Source organism: Diabrotica undecimpunctata, chromosome 5, assembly GCF_040954645.1.
Source record: "Diabrotica undecimpunctata isolate CICGRU chromosome 5, icDiaUnde3, whole genome shotgun sequence".
Lineage (NCBI taxonomy): Eukaryota > Metazoa > Arthropoda > Insecta > Coleoptera > Chrysomelidae > Diabrotica > Diabrotica undecimpunctata.
In genome coordinates, this window is record NC_092807.1 from 114,217,023 (window position 1) to 114,237,009 (window position 19,987).

General features: G+C 35.1%; 1 protein-coding gene across 2 annotated transcripts in view; it reads right to left on the bottom strand.

The window, feature by feature from the left end:
• Positions 1 to 247: 247 nt before the first annotated feature.
• Rubicon (run domain Beclin-1-interacting and cysteine-rich domain-containing protein rubicon) overlaps positions 248 to 19,987 on the bottom strand; it is a 32,785-nt gene continuing 13,045 nt past the window's right edge. For both annotated transcript variants that reach the window (XM_072532559.1, XM_072532560.1), the window contains 4 exons: positions 14,341 to 14,523; positions 10,641 to 10,823; positions 4,906 to 5,059; positions 248 to 581 (listed from right to left, as the gene is read on the bottom strand). In XM_072532559.1, the coding sequence (XP_072388660.1) occupies positions 381 to 581; positions 4,906 to 5,059; positions 10,641 to 10,823; positions 14,341 to 14,523 (721 nt within the window). In that variant the 3' untranslated portion in view covers positions 248 to 380. The remainder of the gene's footprint in view (positions 582 to 4,905; positions 5,060 to 10,640; positions 10,824 to 14,340; positions 14,524 to 19,987) is intronic.

The window sequence follows — 19,987 nt, forward strand, 5'->3', positions numbered from 1 at the left end:
TTAGTGCCTACAATTCTGATACTCTGGCCTTTTGGCTTTGAAATTCTGATAGAGGTAATGGATTTTGACAAGAGCTATGAATCATGCTGATGCAGTACACAAGTTTACCTGTTATTTACAAGGTCATAGCCTTGTCAAAATCCATTACCTATACTTAACTATAGAAAGGTATAGTATTCTGATACTTAAATCAAAATTAATCGAGGAACTTTTTGTATTTTGTTATTAAATAAAAAATAAATGCTCTTTTGTGTTTTTATTAATATCGGTAGATAACATATTTTGTACTTTAGGAAATAAAATAAATAAAACGGTTAATATAAAAATAATTGCATATAAAAATTTCGTTATTATATTTCTATATCAACTACAGATTGATTCTATCTACTACTACTACTATCAGTGCTTTCTTTTCTTCTTTGGATACGTAAACATTTCTTGCAAGGTACTTGTCTAGACCAACACTTCATATGATAGCAAGTGCCACATTTATCACATCTAGACACAGATCTCATCTGCCATGGGAATATCACCTCATCTGCGCCACAGAATTCGCAGATAAAGCCTCGAGCTAGGCATAGCTACAACAAAACAAATTTTAAATAACAATATTACTAAGTAGGCAAAAGCACAAGCTGTGTTGCGAGCTGTTAAAAACGCGAGGTACTAAAGATGAAGTAATAAAATAGAGCTAGCGTGCAACCCCACTGGTTTGAAGTATCAGTTGTGTGATGTTTTAAAGCATACGCCTATATATAGTAATAATATACATATTATCACTTGTCAAACCAGTGTCGTTGCGCGCTAACTCTAATTTGTTTGCATTTTGCCAACTCCAGTTTGCATTTTTCCGTAAATTTATAAAAATAAAAAGTTGTATTAGGACAATTTGGGAAGAAGTTAGTCCTTTTTTAAAATGACAGCAGTTTTGATTTAACATACTTTAAGGTTTTAATGTACAAAATTTGAAAAAGATTGCCTTTTAATGGAATCGTCCACAAAGCTTCAAAATCTGGTCCTCACAATCAGCCAGCTTTGAAACTCGCGACTGACGACTTACTTCTCGTTTAATATTGTTGACAGAAGCTGTACATTGTCGAAACTTATCAATCAAGTGCTGTACGTATAGGTAGATTACATTTTTGTTTGGGTGATTTTGATTAAAAATTCTTGTCTTTGGCAAAATTTTTATTACAAAAGTTAATGGCAACTATTTCAATTCTTTCTTCTTTGGTTTAAACAATTCTGACAGTAGGTGAACCCGATCTTCTAACAACAAATAAGTTTATTTTGATATTCGTTCGGATGTTCTTTTGTTTCTACTATGTATTTTCATCAATTAACTTGAAATTACTTTGCTTGAAAAAACTACACTTTTCTGTTTTTGGATTTTTGTCAAAACATTTTTTTTTGCTTACTTTTAGGGAGAGTACAAATTTTCGTTACAATATTATGTACCCGGTGTATATGACAAAAAAAAATGAACAAAATGGTAAGACACACTGGAATATTAAAAACAACTAAGGGGTACAGAGGAAAAACCAATATAGTCCAAAAATGAAAAAAATCCGGTTTACCTTTCCACACTTTCTGTTTGTCGTGTATTTTATCTTGACAAATCGTCAAGGGGAACAATAAACGTAGTCCTTAGATATTCAAGGTTTTAAATATCTATTGCAGGGGAAAAACCAACACAGTCAACATGAAACATGGAAATAACCTACACAGTCCATAAAATTCGTTATTACTTTCACGCAGGTCATCGCAGCTGTGTTTATTAGTTGTTGCTTCGACACGTTTATTCAAGCTTGTTAAGTTGTTAAGTATTCAGTTTTAAGAGTCTCTGTTAAAAGTTTTAGTGTTTTAAAACACATGGCCGTCTTAGAGATGTTGCTAAGAAGCTATGAGCCTCGACCTTTGAAACCGATCAAGACCTTTGAAGACTGTCAAAGTGCTTTCAGAATATTTCTATTGCCGAACAAAGTGATTTAATAAGACAGTTTAATAACATTGGTCGTGACAATGGCAATTATGCCCAAAATATTTACTTATCTGGACTTATCTTATTACGACCTTTGTTTCAACAAAGGCCAAGGAAAAACGAAAAAGATGCTAGATTGAATGAAAGCTTCTACAAATAAAAAGTAAGAGTTATTAGAAATGGCAGTGCAGTAGAGGTACCAGTATGTTTTAAAGCGTTTCAATCACTGTTTGGAATTAAAGCCTTCCAATTACATACAATAACAACATATTTAAGAACAACTGGCAATGCGCCGATCGATAGTAGGGAAAAGCATACCAATAGACCTCATAAGGTAGATCAACAAATTAGTGAATTGTTATTGCAGTTTTGTGGCTGATTACAGGGACGTAAAACGCACTACAGTTTGAAGGACTCTGATAAACAGAGTTTACCTCTCGGAAGATATGAACGTTAAAAGCTCCTTGAATTATTTTGGACTAAATATCCCCATATTGAGATGTGTTATGAAACATGCAGGCAAATATTTGTGTGAGAATTTAACATCGCCTTCGGTTACCCAAGAACTTGAACGTGCTGTTGGTGTGACAAGCAGAAAGCCAAAATTATTGAGCTTGACAGGAAAATTGCCGTTTCAAGAGTTGATGAAAAAGTAAAGATAGATAACGATATCAGTAAGCTAGAATTTGACAAGACACTCCATTTGAAGATGGCCGATTGGTTTTATGAATTAAAAAGGCGAGCAAAAACTGAAGCTAGAAAGTCATGAACTATAGAGACTATCGCTATAGACTTCGGAAAAAATCTCCCTACTCCGAATCTAACTTCTGCTAAAGTGTATTTTAGAAGACAGCGGTCATTCTAAATTGCGTTTCAATTATGTACACGTACACGTTGTACATCGCAAAAAAGGGGTCAGATGACGTTGCCTCAATGCTCTATCATTTCTTTAACACCTACCTGGATCCTGCTGTTAAAAAACTTTTTGTTTGGCGACTCTTGCGGAGGACAAAACAAAAATTACACTATCATTCAGTTCTTCCACTACGTAACTGTTACACGAAAAATATTTGACACTGTGATAATTACTTACCCAGTGCGAGGCTATTCCTTCATGCAACCGGACAAAAACATGGGATTGATCTACAAAACTGCAAAGGCTGAAACACCTAGTGCGAGGCTATTCCTTCATGCAACCGGACAAAAACATGGGATTGATCTACAAAAGTGCAAAGGCTGAAACACCAGATGGCTGGAGAGAGGTTGTAGAAGCCGCGCGAATCAAACCACATCTGTTTGTTATTGAATCATGTGAACAAATTACGTTTAAAGAGTGGGGTACAAATTCGTTAACTGCTTCGATGACGTCGTTTTCTATAACAAGTGGCCGTAGTATTTGTGGTTGCGTACCTATTTTCATCTATTTCGTTTTGTTGGTGTTTATTATTAAACCCATTTTTGTGGCCGCTTCCTTTAGTGCTACATACGCCTCTCGTGCTGCATTTTCCGTTCTCCCAACAATATTGATATCAGCATATGCTAGGATTTGCACAGATTTGTTATATATTGAACCGGTAGTTGTGATTTGTGACGTACGTATTACTTTTTCCAGAGCTAGATTGAATAGTATACAGGAGAGTGGGTCTCCCTGACGTAGCCCGTTATTTGTTTTAAAATATTCAGAGAGTTCCCCCTGGATTCATACTCTGCATTCAACTTTTTCAAGGGTTAGTTTGGTTAGACTTACCAACTGATTTGGTACTCCTAGGTCTATCATTGCTCTAAACAATTCTCTTCTATTTACAGAGTCGTAGGCTGCCTTGTAGACTATTAATATGTGGTGCATGTCTACACCTTATTCCAGTGTTTTCTCTAGAATTTGTCTCAGGGTTGAAATCTGATGAATTGTTGACTTACCACCTCTGAAACCAGCCTGGTATTGTCCTATTATTCGCTCTGCATGTGGTGCCATACGATGGCATAGTATATTGGAGAATATTTTATACGCTGCATTTAGGAGCGTAATTCCTCGATGGTTAGAGCATTCAAAGATATCTCCCTTTTTGTGTATGGTGCAAAGTATTCCAATATTCCAATCACTGGGAAGGGACTTCTGTATCCATATTTCTTTTATAAGCTTGTTGTAGCGCTATTATGATATCGTGGCCACCTTCTTTATATAATTCCGCTGGGAGATTATCTATTCCGGGTGATTTGTTTCTGGCTAGTTTGTTTACAGCGTCTTTAACTTCCAAGATCGTTGGTGGATCCTCCTCCCTCTCGTCTGCTCCGCTTACCTCACAGCTTTCGTGTTCCGGGTTTTCTTCTTCTTCCTCTATATTAAGTATCTGGTTAAAATATTCCGTCCATCGGTTTAGTACGTCTGTTCTTGTTGTTAATAGATCGCCATTCAAACTTCTACATTGATTTGTGTTTGCCTTAAATTATTTTCTGTTGATGTTAACTTTCTTATAGAATGTTCTGAATTCTTTCTCTCTGTTGAGGTTTTCTATATATTGAAGTTCCCTTTTTAGGTGGTTTCGTTTCTTCATTCTGTGTATTTTGTTTTCTTCTCTTCTCTTTGTCTGGTAATTCTCTATACTTGTTTTAGTTCGACGGGTAAGCATTTTTGCATAGGCTTCATTTTTTTCTGTGTGTTCCATTAATCTACGATAGTCGATATCTTTCTATAAATTGTTAAGAAGTATATTGTTTATGATATAAAAGAACATGCTTTTAGTTTTATGATTATTCTCAAGCCGTGTTTTGCGATGAATAAATAAATAAAAAGTACAAAAATAATACATAAATAGTGTAAAGTTTACAACGCTTTTTAAAAAACCAATTCAATTACTTTCTGAAAACAATGTTTTAACCCCAGCATCATCTTAAAGGTGCAGATTTTCTAGGAAACACTACCCTACCTGACACTCGGATGTATGTTTGCAACATATATCCACGAGAAATTTGAGTTTTATGATTAATTCTCCACTGCGAATTTTACATAAGTCATCCATAGAATACATGTCTGGGTCTGCCAAAGATGATCCCATACTTTCTTCTAACGTTGCCCGAATTCTGTAAAGAAATATGCTCAATAAATTTTAAAGAATTATTCAGAGTGATGCTAGAAATAAAATAGTTATAATCGTTTTCATCGTTCTTGACGTGTGCGTGTAAAAACACTTGCAATAAGTTGTTTCATCTGTCTTTCCTTGTCTAAGCTCGATTCGTTTACCTCCTCCAGTGGCGGAGCAAAATGTAGCATGTCAAACGAAATAATAGTTATAAAAGAAAATTATAAATTATTTTTCATTAAATTTCTAATAACGGAATATACGTATAAATTGCGAAGAAGTATTTTGAAATATACCCAAAAAAGTGTTAATTATTTAACCCACTTTAATTAAAAAATGATACAGTTTTTTTAAGTTTTAAGCACTGTAGCGATTTCTGAACTGTTACAACGTACTGACCTTGATTAATTAGCTAATCAGTCAGCGCCTTCACTGGAACTGTCTTCATCATTGGAATCTTCCGCCAAATCGATGATAATCCTACTTTCATTTTCATCATATGTGACCACTTTTGCCCAGTCGTCCTGAATTAATTTTTCAGTATGGTTAACACAACTCGCCCACACTGCAGGTGTTGCCTCAGCTAATGCATCGCCCCAAACTTTTTTCACTGTTTCATCTCCACGTCCATGTTCTCCAATATGACGATCATATTATTGTTTAGAAATGCCCCAGACCAACTCAATCGGATTATATTGACAGTGATATGGAGGCAATCTCAAAACCTGATGCCCATGTTCTTGGAGTAGCTCGTCTATAACGTACCTGGTATTTTGTGGTTTATTCTGGCGACAAAGACTCAATAGCTCTGCCTTGCCCGAATCGGTGTCAAAAATTATTTTTTTTCGCTCGTAACCATTCTTGTAAGTCCGATTTTTTCCAACTGGCATTCGGTAACTTTTCTATTAAAGAGCTATGGTATGAGGCATTATCCATAATAATTAGAGATGGTTCCTCCAACATTGGTATCAGCTTTTCGGAGACCCACTTTTTAAAAGACTCTTTATAAGACTCATGATAGTCTGCACTCTTCGATTTCGTAGAAAACAGTAATCCAGCATCTTTAACAAATCCTTACCTACTTCAGGCATGTAAAACAACAAAGCGTTTACCTGTATTTTCGTGTCCTTTTCTGATGCTTTTCACACAGTCATCTTGCCAAGTACGTTTATATGCCCCTTTTAGGAATATCCATGTTTCATCTAAAAAAAAACGAACTGAAGTGGGCTTGGACTTAAAAAATTTCTCATATAATGCCTCAAAAAATACAGTCGTTTGGAGACAATACATGGTTTCTCACAAGCACTCGTCTACTATTTTCTAGTTTGTATGAAAACCCACAATTTTTCATAAGACGCCACAAACTTGTATCAGAACCGTCATAGAGATGCTAGTTTCTTAATTGTGTATTTAGAACTTTAATTGTAACGTGCTCTCCTTTTGCTTTCATGCCATACAGTACATTTCTAATCTCTCCTTTTATAGTATCGCTGACATCATTAGTCTTTTTTTTGTACATTACGTGACTCTCCTGGTGTAGTAAGAGCTGCCCCTGTCTTGTATTCACTCTTTATTCTTGTCACTGTGCGAAGACTGATTTTCAAAGCGTCCGCTACTCGTTCATGTACCGATGATAACGAAAGCAAAGGTCCGTTGTTTTCTTTTTCTTTTTTAAAATACTCCAATAAATGAACTACACATTGTCGCATTTCTCCTGTTATCGTTTTTCCCGGCATTTTTTTTATTAAATAGAACAATAATTAGTTATTCACAACAAAAAATAATAAGTAAAACTGTTCGGAACAAATTCCAACAATGACTGACTAAAATCGACTAAAACAACATAAAATATCAATGGTAATTGCTACAATTATAAACCTATTAGCCAGCTCATTCAAGAACAATGCCACAAGTCATTATTGCAATGAGTATCGGAAGAGAGAGAGTTAATTTATAATAAACTGGAATTTTTAAGGTGTCGAGAGTATTATTTTATGTAATGGAATTCCACACAGTAAGAGCTCAAACTATTAATTAATTAAAAACTGTTTACTTATAAAAACTATTTCATCAGCTACTTCAAACCTGCACAGATCAGGGTAACATGTTATAATAAAAAAAAAACACGTCACTGCCAGCTATCTGTATTCGTAAAGAGGCCGAACTTATCACCGACACCGTATCGGCCAAACGCATCGGTGTTATTGCTACAATACTGGGAGACGTGAGTGGTCTGTTAATTCCCTTCTCATCGCACTTTACCATGAGGAACGTGACTCGCACAATTGAATTACGCATCTGTGTATCAGAGAGAGACGAATATTAAAAATTCCGTAGTAGCTTATTTCAGGCACACGCCAAGAACGATGAAAACGAGTATACTAGTAAATAGTCACTGGTGAGACAGAATTAAATGAAATATTTTAAAACATATACCGGTCATTTCGTGAGGCTTTAAAAGAATATCTGTAAGAGTTAAAAAACAACTTTCATTTTATATTCTTCTTAATTTTTGGCAGATATCGTTTAGATCAGTGGTATCAAACATTTTGTGGCGCATCGCCCTTTTCATTTTCATTATATGCCTAATTTTAATATTAAATGTAATGTAAATATAAAGCAATTGTATTATTTTAAACAATTTTACCGGCCACTCTAACACATATAATGAAGTGAAATAATTAACTAAGATTATTGACGCACAAACATTTAAAAATAGGAGTATCTGTTTACATTTTTAAAATTGGACTCTAAAAATGAATTTTTGAGAAGCTGAGCAAGAAAACTAAATCCTTTCTCAACTACATATATTGACGGGAACGAGATAAGACGTGGTTAAGTTTTTCTCTACGGTTGTGAGTCCAAAAAGTTCACTTACGCTAACTCGTAACACGATTTTCGCCTCACAGTCATAATTCAGATGTGGAAACTCCGTCTGCAAAGAGTTATTAATCTTATTCACAACTTCAACCGAGAATGGATCTAGAATCCAATCCGGACTTTGTAACTGCCAAATTTTGATTATATGTCCGTTTTTAAGTGATGAAGTAAAAACTAAGATTTTGCCTTTTGGGACTTCAGGAGTCTCGTTAACTGACACTTTTTAAGGGCCGGAAACTGAATAAGCTCTTTGTAGCTCACATATACCTAGTGAACATCAAACTTGGTGATGAATGATGAAACAATTCCTTTGGCCTTGATAAGATTCATCTTGTTTCCTTAAAGCCTTATATTGAGTTCGATAATTTTTTCAAAAATATCTGTACGGTACGGTAGTTCCAACCTGTTGAGAAACTCAGAAACGGTATCAAATAATTCGAAGAAACGGCGTAAACAGTTTTTTTAAGAAAGCCACCTCACGGCCGTGTGTAGAAGTAAGAGTTCGAATTCCTCATCATTTTCATGGCAAATTTTTCGGAACATACGGTCATTGAGGCCTTTGATCTTTTTGATACCAGTAATAACCAGTTGTAGGATATCATGTAGGACACTACTTAATTTTTTGGCAGCTAAATGTTGACGATTGGTACAGTGAATAGTGATGATCTCTGGCACTGCTTTCTTAAGCTTGGCTAAAAACCTAGGATTTGGCCTCGAATCAACACAGTTTGTTTTCCTAAAAATAATCATGTACCACTTTAAAAATCGACGATTCTTTCGTATCTATTCTAGCAAATATTTCCTCAGTAATTTCCTTTTGTTTATTGATAAATCTCACATAAAATAATACAACTACTAGAAGTACAGATATACGACGTATATGCACAGTGAAGAACATCAAGAACTGGGTAAGAAATAGAAGAATAGAATGTAACGATCATATAAGCCGAATGACAATACATAGAATAGTAAAGACGGCAAGGGACGGTTCCTCAATAGGAAGACCACGAAAATAATGGAACGACAACTTACTGGAGGCACATTGAAAAACAGACAGAGTTATGTCTACATAAAAAGAAAAGGAACTACTTTATGATCAATTAAAATTGAATCATCGATCTACAAAGCACATTTACTTTTTAATCAACTTGGTGAGTTCGGATTCAACGTCCGTGGTCATTTTGTCAATTTGCCAGGAAATAATATTATTGCTCAAAGGAACCGATAGACTTAACTTATTACTAAGACCTAGCTTACTAAGGTCTAGCATAATTTCAACATTTTTTTCTGTTAGCCGGTAAAACAAGAGTTTCGCCAATTGTGTGAGATGTGCTTCACCTTATAAGAAGCAAGAAGACTTTTGTCAAGATCGGCTGCTCGTTTTTTAAATAATTCAATCACATTAAGCCGTTAACAGCTTTAGCTTTGAGTTGTTGAAAGTAAGAAAGTTCTGTACTCACTTGTCACTGTGTACTCTTGATAAATGGTCTTTCATTCACGAAAGCTTCATTGCTTCATTACTAGTCAATGTTTTATCGACTAAATTCATGATTGTAACAAAGAAGCTATACACCGATGTGAATTTAACCATAAATAATCAGCCAGTTGAAAGAGTTGCGTCCTACAAATATTTAGGGGTTAGCTTCACTGATACTAATGACCAGGCAAGAGAAATCAAGAGGCGAATAGAGATAGCGAGACAATCGTTTGTCAAAATGAAAAAGTTCCTGTGCAGCCGGTACATAAATATAAACTTAAGAACGAGAATGTTAAGGTGCTATGTTTCTCCGTTCTGCTGTACGGCATGGAAGCCTGGACACTGAAAAAGATAAACATCAAAAACATTGAGGCATTCGAGATGTGGTGTTACAGGAGAATGTGGAAAATACCATGGACAGAAAGAGTAACAAATCAAGATGTTCTGCTGAAGATGGGGAACTGAGATCTGAGTGAACTTGACCTGATTATGGGTGTAGCCTCCCTTACATATTCATTCTTCATATCTGCCCACGATTGTCTAAAATTCGCTTTTCTGTGCCATGTTGTACCGGTTTGTTTCCTTATGTCATAGTCTTATCTTAAATTTGGACTTCTTTTTGGTCTCTGGATGCCTCTTGGATACCACAGTGTAATTCTACTGGACCAGTTATTGTCAGTTCTTCTCGCTAAATGTCCCGCTCACTGCCATTTTAGAGATTTAATTCTATGGATTACATCAATAACCTTGGTTTTCTGTCTGGTCCATTCTATTCTTTTTCGATCTCTCTTTGTTATACCTAACATGCATCCATTGACCTTTGAGTGACTTTGAGTTTCGATATTGTATCTTTTTTTAATGTCCAAGTTTCGCAGCCGTATGTCATGATTGGTAATATACACTGATCGAATGCTTTTTTCTTCAGGTTTTGATATAAAATCGACACAGAAACATCTAATATGACATCAGTCTCGTAAAGTTTGAGATTTTGGCAATATATGGACGCTATCATATGAATGCTGCTTGCATTTGAAGTAAATAAAATAAATTTAAATCGATAACACATTCGTGCTCTGATAATACCGGTTAGTTGAATTTGATAGTTTTAGAAAAAAAAATGTACATTTATTTTAATTCTGCAGAATGTTTTTCATATTTCATTTGAATCCGTCTTGTATTTATTGCTATTACATTTTTACAATAAAATGTAAACTGTTTTACTTACTGTTCTGCATATCTACAGGTTAATATAAAGTCTTTTAAATAGTGCAGACCTAATCTTAATTTTTTATAAAATTCGAGACTTTTAGACATTTTCCCTATATTCTTATTCACTGAGAATATTCTGAACAGAGGATCTGTATACATTTGTTCCAACAGTCGATACGAAAACGTCGATACAGGATAACTGCAACAATAAAATATGATTTTTGCATATTTTAAATAAAGTAACTTGAGCAAAAAGGAGTAAGAGTAACATTTATTTTTTATTTTCATATATTTACAAATTCTCATCAACCCAAAGGTTATTAGCGAGAAACAAATCTTTACAATATTAAATATTAGATATTTACAAAATTAATGGCCTTTAAGTAATTTAGTATAACTGTGAAGAAACAATTTGCACCAAGTGCTTTCTCGAAACAATTATCTGCTTCTTCATTACCTCGAATTCCAATATGTGTATATTCCAATATTTTGTATATCTATAAGGTTTTGTTTGATTTTTCCTAAAATGTGGATCAGTCAAAATTATGTATTTCTGTTGTGGTGATGATATATATGTGAGTGCCCTATATATGGCATATAGTTCTTCATTACGAATACTGTAGTGTATTGGCAACCTCTATTTTTGGCACACATTAGAAGATATAACTGCTGCTCCCACAACATCTGTTGATTTTAAAGTATCTGTATATATTTGAGAAAAATTTGTATAGTTTGATAATAAGTTTTGCAGATTTTGATGTATTAAATTATGGTTAGTACAGTAAACGCCGCGCATAGGAAAATCCAACTTCGGGCATGTGGCGTGTGCCAACTGTATCCGAAGAGGTGGACAGTAGCGTGATTATGCTTTTTACATTAATTAAGGCACCGAAAGGTTAACGCTGCACTACTGACAGAGTGGATAATTATGTCAACAAGGCGATCGGATCAGATCGACCTTCGTAACTGGCGCCTACTGCAGTATGAAGTTAAGGTAGTTATTATTTTAGGTATTCCCGATTTCCACGGTGCAGCAGGTTCTAAACTAACGGGAAAGCAGGGAGGTAAGGTGATGTTAGAGATGAGATCCATTTTGATTCGGTGGTATAAAGGTTTATGTAGATGTGATTTATTGGAGAAAAATGATGATAATAGATTAAGGTGATCATATTTGAAGGTGTGGTTATTAGGATTTGCATTTTAATTAATTGCGTAGTTTAACTTTAAGTACATTTTTCTCTAATAGAGTGATGGTTCAGCTGCTTCGCAATACAGGCTTTCTATTAATGTGGTTCTGAAAGCTCCCAAGATAATGCTGAGTGCAGTATTGTGGATTTATCTAAAATTTTAAGGGAAGAGCCTTAGCCTATGAATATGCTATCGCACCATAATCTAATTTAGATCTGATTAGTGTTCTGATTTCCAAAACTTTTACATTTTTTCGAACTAGGGGATTGTTATACAGATCACAACATTGTTTTATTGACCATACAACACAATGGCAATCGCTGTGACATGTTACACGTTTCCACCTCTGTATTCATTTCACAGTAGGTACGAATTGTCGTAATTCTCACATTGACATTAAAAATTTCAAACGAAGTTCTGAAAGAATAAACAAATAATTAATAAAATGTCTATTACGTTGTATACCGTCCAAGAAAAAGTGCAACTTGTAACATGCTACTTTCAGGGTCATTCGATACGCGAAGTAATTGATTTATTTATTATTGCCTTCGAAAATAGACCCTCCCCAAGTGTAACAACCGTTAAAAATATCATTAAACATTTTTAAACTACGGGATGTGTAAACAGTTGTAAAAAGTGTCATGAAGGTAATGAACCACGTGTTAGACCGGTCGATGAGGAGCGTCAAAACAGGGATATTGATATTTGTGCTTTTGTGGAAACTAGTGAACCCTGCAATAGTGTACAAATTGCTAGGGAAGTTAACGTGAATACCCGAACTGTCCAGCGAGTTCTCAAAAGAAATGGGAATCACTGTTTTAAGATACAACCAACACAAGAACTGTTTCCGGAAGATATTTTTAGGCGGATGGAGTTTTCTGAATTTATGTTAGATAAACAGAATGAAAATGTACACTTTTTAAAACATATTTTATTTCCTGACGAATCTTTATTTTCATTACATAAAAAACACAATCCATCTGTTCCAAGGTATTATTCTCGGAAAAATAAGCACCTCAGTGTAGCAGTGCAAAAGCAGCATCAGGAAAAGTTAAATGTTTGGACTGGGATGTTCGGTGACCATATTGTCGGTCCATTTTTTATCGATGGAAACCTAAACGGGCACATACAGAATGAGATCATTCCGGCAGTTCGACGCCTTCCCTTTAATTTTCAGGAGGTTTATTTCCAACAGGATGGGTGTTCGGCTTGTAACTCTAGAGTAACTATTGACTTCCTCAATCAAACGTTTCCTGATCAACTGATAAGTACACGTGGTACAATTAAATGGTCCTCTAGATCCTGTGACTTAGCGCCTAACGATTTCTTTTTTTGGGGTTTTCTCAAAGAAAACATTTATAGGCATCAGTTTGAAAGGGCCACAAACCTAGTCGAATTAAGGGCAAAAATACTTCATTTCTCTGCAAGCATTACACCAGCCCTACTCCAAAATATGAGGAGAAATCTGTATGACAGACTTGGTTACTGATTAGCACAAGTAGGTGGAATATTTGAGCCCTTAATTAATTAATCTGCTTTCCTAATTTTTATTTTCTGTTAGGTACATTTTACGAAGTTTGTGGGTTCTTAATTAGGTAGTATTTTTATGTTTAAGTTTGGAAGAATTTTATTGTTTTTTTTTTATTTAAAAGTACAAACGATTCTTATTCTGATTTTTTTTCTTCTTTCTTGTCTATTGTTATAAGCTTTGTCTATAAAATTTGTACAATTTTCAGTGACAATAAAGCATATTACTTATTTACTTACTTACTTATTTGTATTGCTATCAAGGCTAAAAAAATTAGTTTTAGAGCATTATAATAAATATACTCTAGAGATGGGATTGCAATAAATCTTAATTCCTATGGCCAACAAAACAATGTTGTTATCTGTATAGTGAGAGTGGAGGGTGATTTTATATTATTATACGACAAAAATATGAATGTATTGAGAATGAATACCTAGAATGTGAACTCTAAATATGAAGCAGATAAGAGGTAAGGTCTGCAATGAAGTTCATTATAATGTAGTAAATGAGACAAAATAATCTGGATTTATCGAAATCCACAGATTGGGTGATGACCTTATGGTTTAAAGTGAATCGTTGTTCAGCGATTCATTTTTTAAGTTTATAAATAAAAACGTCACTGAGTACTAAATCAGGTGAGTATTATGGGTGTGATAATAATCCAAATTTCAATTCCCCAGTTTTAGCTATACGCGTGTTTGTCTTAATGAAACATATTTTTCCATTTTTAAAGGACATTCTTCCTAAGTTTCTTCTCTGAACCGTTGTAATAACGATAGATGATAGACTCCGTTTAAATTAAAACCATCATCGCTCCGTCCGTGTACGATAAGAATGCTATGCTTCCCTTATCGGTCACTCCTAGAGTGCCACATTCCGTTTTTTTCTTAATTTAAGTTTATGATCCTTTTTTATATTATATTTTTATGTCTACGATTATTAGATATTTTATTTATTCTATTACTTGTACCCCTTTTGCTTAAATCTTATTTCTTGTTACCTTTTAAAATCCCATTTCTGAATGACTTTTGCCGGAATGAGAGCTACCTGGTTTTTGTGACATCCCGTACAAAAAAATCTACCTAAATATTCGCAATATCGAAATCGGGATGCGTATTTTGGTGCTACTCGCATGCTACATCCAGCACATCTGTAATTCTGTTTCGCAATGATATCTTTCCTTCTACAACAAAAACATAATATTAAAAAAAGATAATTATATACAATAACATTTTTAGATGATAAAATTAAATCAACGCTGAAACGTATGAAAACTCTTCCACGTTTCAATTCTATTTTCGTGTGACATCTCTTATATTATCATGAAAGATCATGAAAGTAATTATCATGAAGCTAAGATATCGAGTATGCGATGTTCCATATTATAAACCTTCCAACTCCCTCTCTCTCTCTCTCTCTCTCTCTCTCTCTCTCTCTCTCTCTCTAATGGCGCTACAGCTCAAGTCAGATGCCTCCCCCAGCATTCCTTTCATTGGCTGCTCTTCTCCAGTTATCCACCCTCAACATCTCTTTAGCACCGGTCTTCATTTCGTCTATCCACCTCTCCCTGCCGAGCGACGTCCCAACATAGTTACAATAAGCTATACTAGGTGTTCTGTAATTATCCATTCTTATAATTTGACCTGCCCAGCGCAATCTTTGTATTTTTGCATCATTAGCTATAGAAGGTTCTTTGTAATATTAATATAACTCATAGTTGAATTTTATTCTTAACATCACATTGTCGCAAATCGGTCCCAATATCCTTCTCAATATCTTTATTTCAAAACTATTAATAAGGTTTATTATTTTTTCTGTAATGATCCATGTTTCTGCACCGTATGTTGCTATTGGTCGTATGATGGTTTTATATATTTTGAACGTTACTTTATGGATGTCTTTACAACCAAACACCTACAACAGAGAGAAGTATGCTTTGTTAGCAAGCATTATCCTTTTCCGTATTTCCTCCTCCTCCTCCTCCTCGCTGCCGTTACAATTTCAATATTTGCGTCGTCTATTGACAAATTTTTGAAGTTTCAAATTTCATACATACAGAGTGGACGAAAAGTCGCTTTACCGAAAACAATTTAAAACAAAATTCAATTTCAAAAACATAATTTATTTCAACAAATGTTCAAATTATTTACCTTCTTGTTCAATATATACATTACAGTCAATCGTCAAAATTATTTTCAACTTCAGACAGAATTACGAACGATTCTGAAAATTCCACTTTCCTGTCAAAATCATCTTCATGTAAAGCTTGCAGAAGTCGTGGGCAGTAGCTTCTCAATTTGAACTCCCTCATTATATCTTGAAGACTTATGTCAAGGCATAAGCAGCATGTCCAGTTTTAAAGTCCGTCTTCTGGTAGATACGGTGGAATTTTCAACAACACTTTCCGCAACTAACTGTAGATTTGCTTATGAACGTGAAGTGCGTGGACGACCACATCGAGGTAAATCAACAACATTGACAGTGCTCTAAAATCTCTTGTTTAAATTAAATAAGGCCTGCCGTGTTGGCGGCACAGTTTTCGGTTTCTCCTCAAATAATTTTCTTACAACAGCGCTGTTTTTTTTTTATAATGGCGGTGTAGCCTACGTCTACACTAAGCCATCGCGTTCACTCTTTTCTTATTAAGTTATAAATATATTCTAATATTTTCGAAATGGCACTATTTTCAGTAAAGCGACTTTTCGGCCACCCTGTATATTAAATACAGTTGGAGCCAGTAGATCTCGCTGTTTTAGCACCTTAGTTATCTAAATTTGTTTTGGACTCGAACTTAAGCTTGTCTGTGTGTCAGTTTGGCTTGAACTAATTTTATCAGTTTCCTTGGTATACCAAATTGCCATAGGCTTGTCGAAAATCTACAAAGATTCGGTACATACACATATGTCCAAAAGTTTGGAATATTGGAATATTTCATCTTTTTATCGATTTTTATATATAAATTCTTCTGAATAGTTAAATATAATTTTGTTTTAATTCTCAACAATACTAAATAAATCTTTAAACCAGATAAACGATAAGCAAAAAAATGATTTATTCTCTTGGAGTGAAAAACTTACAATGTACAACTTACATTTAAAAATAACTTAGTATAGAAAAAAATAATTTTTAATAAAACTAATAATTAGTATTTCCTCCATTTGTCTGTATTCATGCCTGTAGGCGATTTGGCATGCTGCCGATTAACTGGTCGAGCTGGGCTTGCGAAATTTTCTCCCATTCTTTACGAGCAGCATCTTTTAGTTCTCGAAGTGTAATAGGGGGATTGTTTTGCTTCTTAATGCGTGTTTTGAGAATGTCCCAAGCATGTTCAATAAGTTTCATGTCGGGGGAATTCGAGGGCCACTGTAATGTAGATATTCCTTCTTCTTCCAGAAAATTGTGTACTGCTGGTGTTCGATGAGGAGGTGCGTTGTCATGCATAAACACAAATTCATCACCTACTGCCCTTCGGAATAGACGTACGACAGGATTTAAAACTTTCTCGATGTACACAGCATCAGTGGCTCTTCTCTCTAGAACCAGCAGTGGCGTCCGTGTACCACTCATAATAGTACCCCAAACCATAATACTGCCACCTTCAAATGGGACACGCGGTTGGGCTGTTTCTAATCGAGCTTGTCTTTCTGGGGCCCTCCAAACCAGTGTTCTTCGCGAATCAGATAGCAAGCCAATTTTTGACCCATCAGAGAACATCACGGTATTCCAGTTAGGACCATGATACACCATTTCTATAGCCCATTGCAACCTTACTATTTTGTGTTGGTAGGTTAGTTTAGGAACACGTAGCGGTCTTCTACGATACAAATTTACCGCATTTAGTCTGCGTGTTATTGTTTGGCGTGAAATATTCAGTATTTGAAGCCTAGAAAGTTCTCTGGATATATCACTTGTAGATTCCAGACGATTTCTGCGAGTTATCAATGTTATTTGCCCGTCTTGAGATGATGTTGTATATCGACTTCTACCACTTCTGGGACGATCCTTGACGTCATTTGTATCTTAGAATTTTTTTTTAATTTTCGATACAGCACTCTGAGTAACATCAACAATATTCGCGATATAACTTTGACTCAAGCCCTGTTGTAACCAAACAATTACTCTAGATCTGTCAAAATGAGATATCACGTTTATAGGCATTTTTAAACGGCTCAATTAAAATTTAAACAGAGACTGAAATAATGCGTAAATACGCTAATCAGTTAAATGTGACCAAAATCATACAAAAGCGAATCAAATTTTTTATCATTTTCATTTAAAAACGCTCTAGAATGAATATCAACAACAGTTTTAAAACCACCATAGGCGTAGATACATTATTTGTACGTATTCCAAACTTTTGGACATGTATATATATATATATATATATATATATATATATATATATATATATATATATATATATATATATATATATATATATACCGTGCTTCCAGGTTTTAGCGAACATGTGTTTTAAGTTGATAGTCCTGGTCTGAATCTGGCCTGGTAATAATTTATGATTTGGTTCAATCTTCTTGTGGATTTGGGCATAAAATTGCTTTTTTCCTGTCTCCTGGAATTTCTTCTATGTTCCACACGTCTGTTATTAGTTTATGAAATCTATCTGTCAGTGTGTGTCCTCCAATTTTGAGAGTTTAAGCTGGTATGTTGTCAATAGCTTCAATGCTTTACTGGCATCCATTATTTCCTGTCTTGTGGGTAAGTATGTTAATTCTATACTCTGGTTCTCATCTTCTGTTATCTCAAAATCCGCCACTGATGTATTTTTTGTAGTTACTCTGTTAACAGATCCTCAAAGTAGTTTTTTCAGCCTGTTTTGATTGCTGCATCATATGTGCTTCACTATTTCTAAAAATATTAGTGCGTGGTTTATGTCACTCTCTGTAGAGGGCAAGGAAATGAATCAGTAAAGAGCCCAATGCATTATGAAAAAAGGAAAATGCATTTAACAAAATGCATTTCGAAGTGATGAAAAATGATAATCTAACTTGTAATTCGGAAATAATCGACGGAAATGAGTTCAATGTAACTACTCGGGGGTTTTGGGTTCGCTGAACACGAATATCATGACGGCAATGGCCTCCGAGGTATCTGGTGTACCTGGGCCCCGTCTCCTAGAGTTTTGTGAAAATTCGATACAAAAGCTGTACAAACTCGTTCGGGGGGTTTTAGGGTTGTGGAACACTAATATTATGTCTTCTCCTTTAGTTTGATGGATATTAGATATAAAATCAGTGCACACTCGTTACTCGGGGGGAGGGGGTTAGAGTCGCTGATCACGAATATCAAGACGGTGATGGTCTTCGACGCCCCTGTTGCCCAGGACAGGCCTCGCCTCCTGGGGTTTTGTGGAACTCTAATACAAAATCAGTGCAAACTCGTTAACTGCTGGGTTTTCAGTTACCTGACTACGAATATCATAACGGTGATGGTCTCTGATGGACAAACTACAAGAGACCAGACCTCTCCTGTACCGCAGGTGCTCCGCAAACTATAGACGACATTATATTAGCCCAGCGACCCCAAAAACCACAGAGCAAGGAGTTTGCACTGATTTTGTATCGAATTTCCACAAAATTCTGGAAGCCAAGGTGGGCAGCAGGTACCTCCCACATTATCTCTGATATAATATTATTGTTTAGCGATCCCAAAAACCACCGAGTGACGAGTTTACACTGATTTTGTATCGAATTTCCACAAAACTCCAGGCCCAGAGGCCGTCCTGGATATTAGTGTTCAGCAAACCCAAAAATTCCTAATGTAATGAGTTTGCACTGATTTTGTATCGAATTTTCAAAAAATTCCAGGAGACGAGGCCCTAGGTGCCACGGAGAACATCGCCGTCATGATATTCATGTTCAGTGGCTACAAAAACCTCCGAATAGTAATATTGAACTTATTTCCGATTTACAAATTTATTTTTTTTCATCACTTCGAAATGGACTTTGAAAAATGCATCTTCCTCTTTCAAAAATACAATTTTATTCGCAAAATTTACTGACACTCATACGAATCGAATACAAAAAGTTTCATTGAGATCCATCCTACTGCAAAAATTTGGTAGGTTTATTGCTTCAGAGGCGGTAAATCGACAATTCATCAGATTGCAACACTGAGATTAGAACAAACACTGAAATATGGCACTGATCCTCATCAGATATTTATAGACTACAAAGCAGCCTACGACTCTGTGAATAGAAGAGAAATGTTCAAAGCAATGAAAGAGCTACCAAATCAATTGGTAAATTTAACAAAACTAACTCTTAAAAAAGTTTAATGTAGAGTACGAATTCAGGAGGAACTGTCTTTTCCTGTACTTTAAAACTGTATTTTAAAACAAATAACGGGCTGCGCCAGGGTATTACAGGAACAATATACAGGCTCTCTCCTGTATATTGTTCAATCTGCCTCTGGAAAAAGAAGCTGTATGAGAGACGTATGTAGCATTAAAAGAATCAGGTACAAAAATGAGTTTAATAATAAATACCAACAAAACGAAGTATATGAAAATAAGCACGCAACCACAAATCCTACAACCACTTGTTATATAAAACGACGATCGAAGCAGTGAATGAATTTGTACACTGGGAACGATACTACCGCTGAATTTGCAAGGCCAACAGATG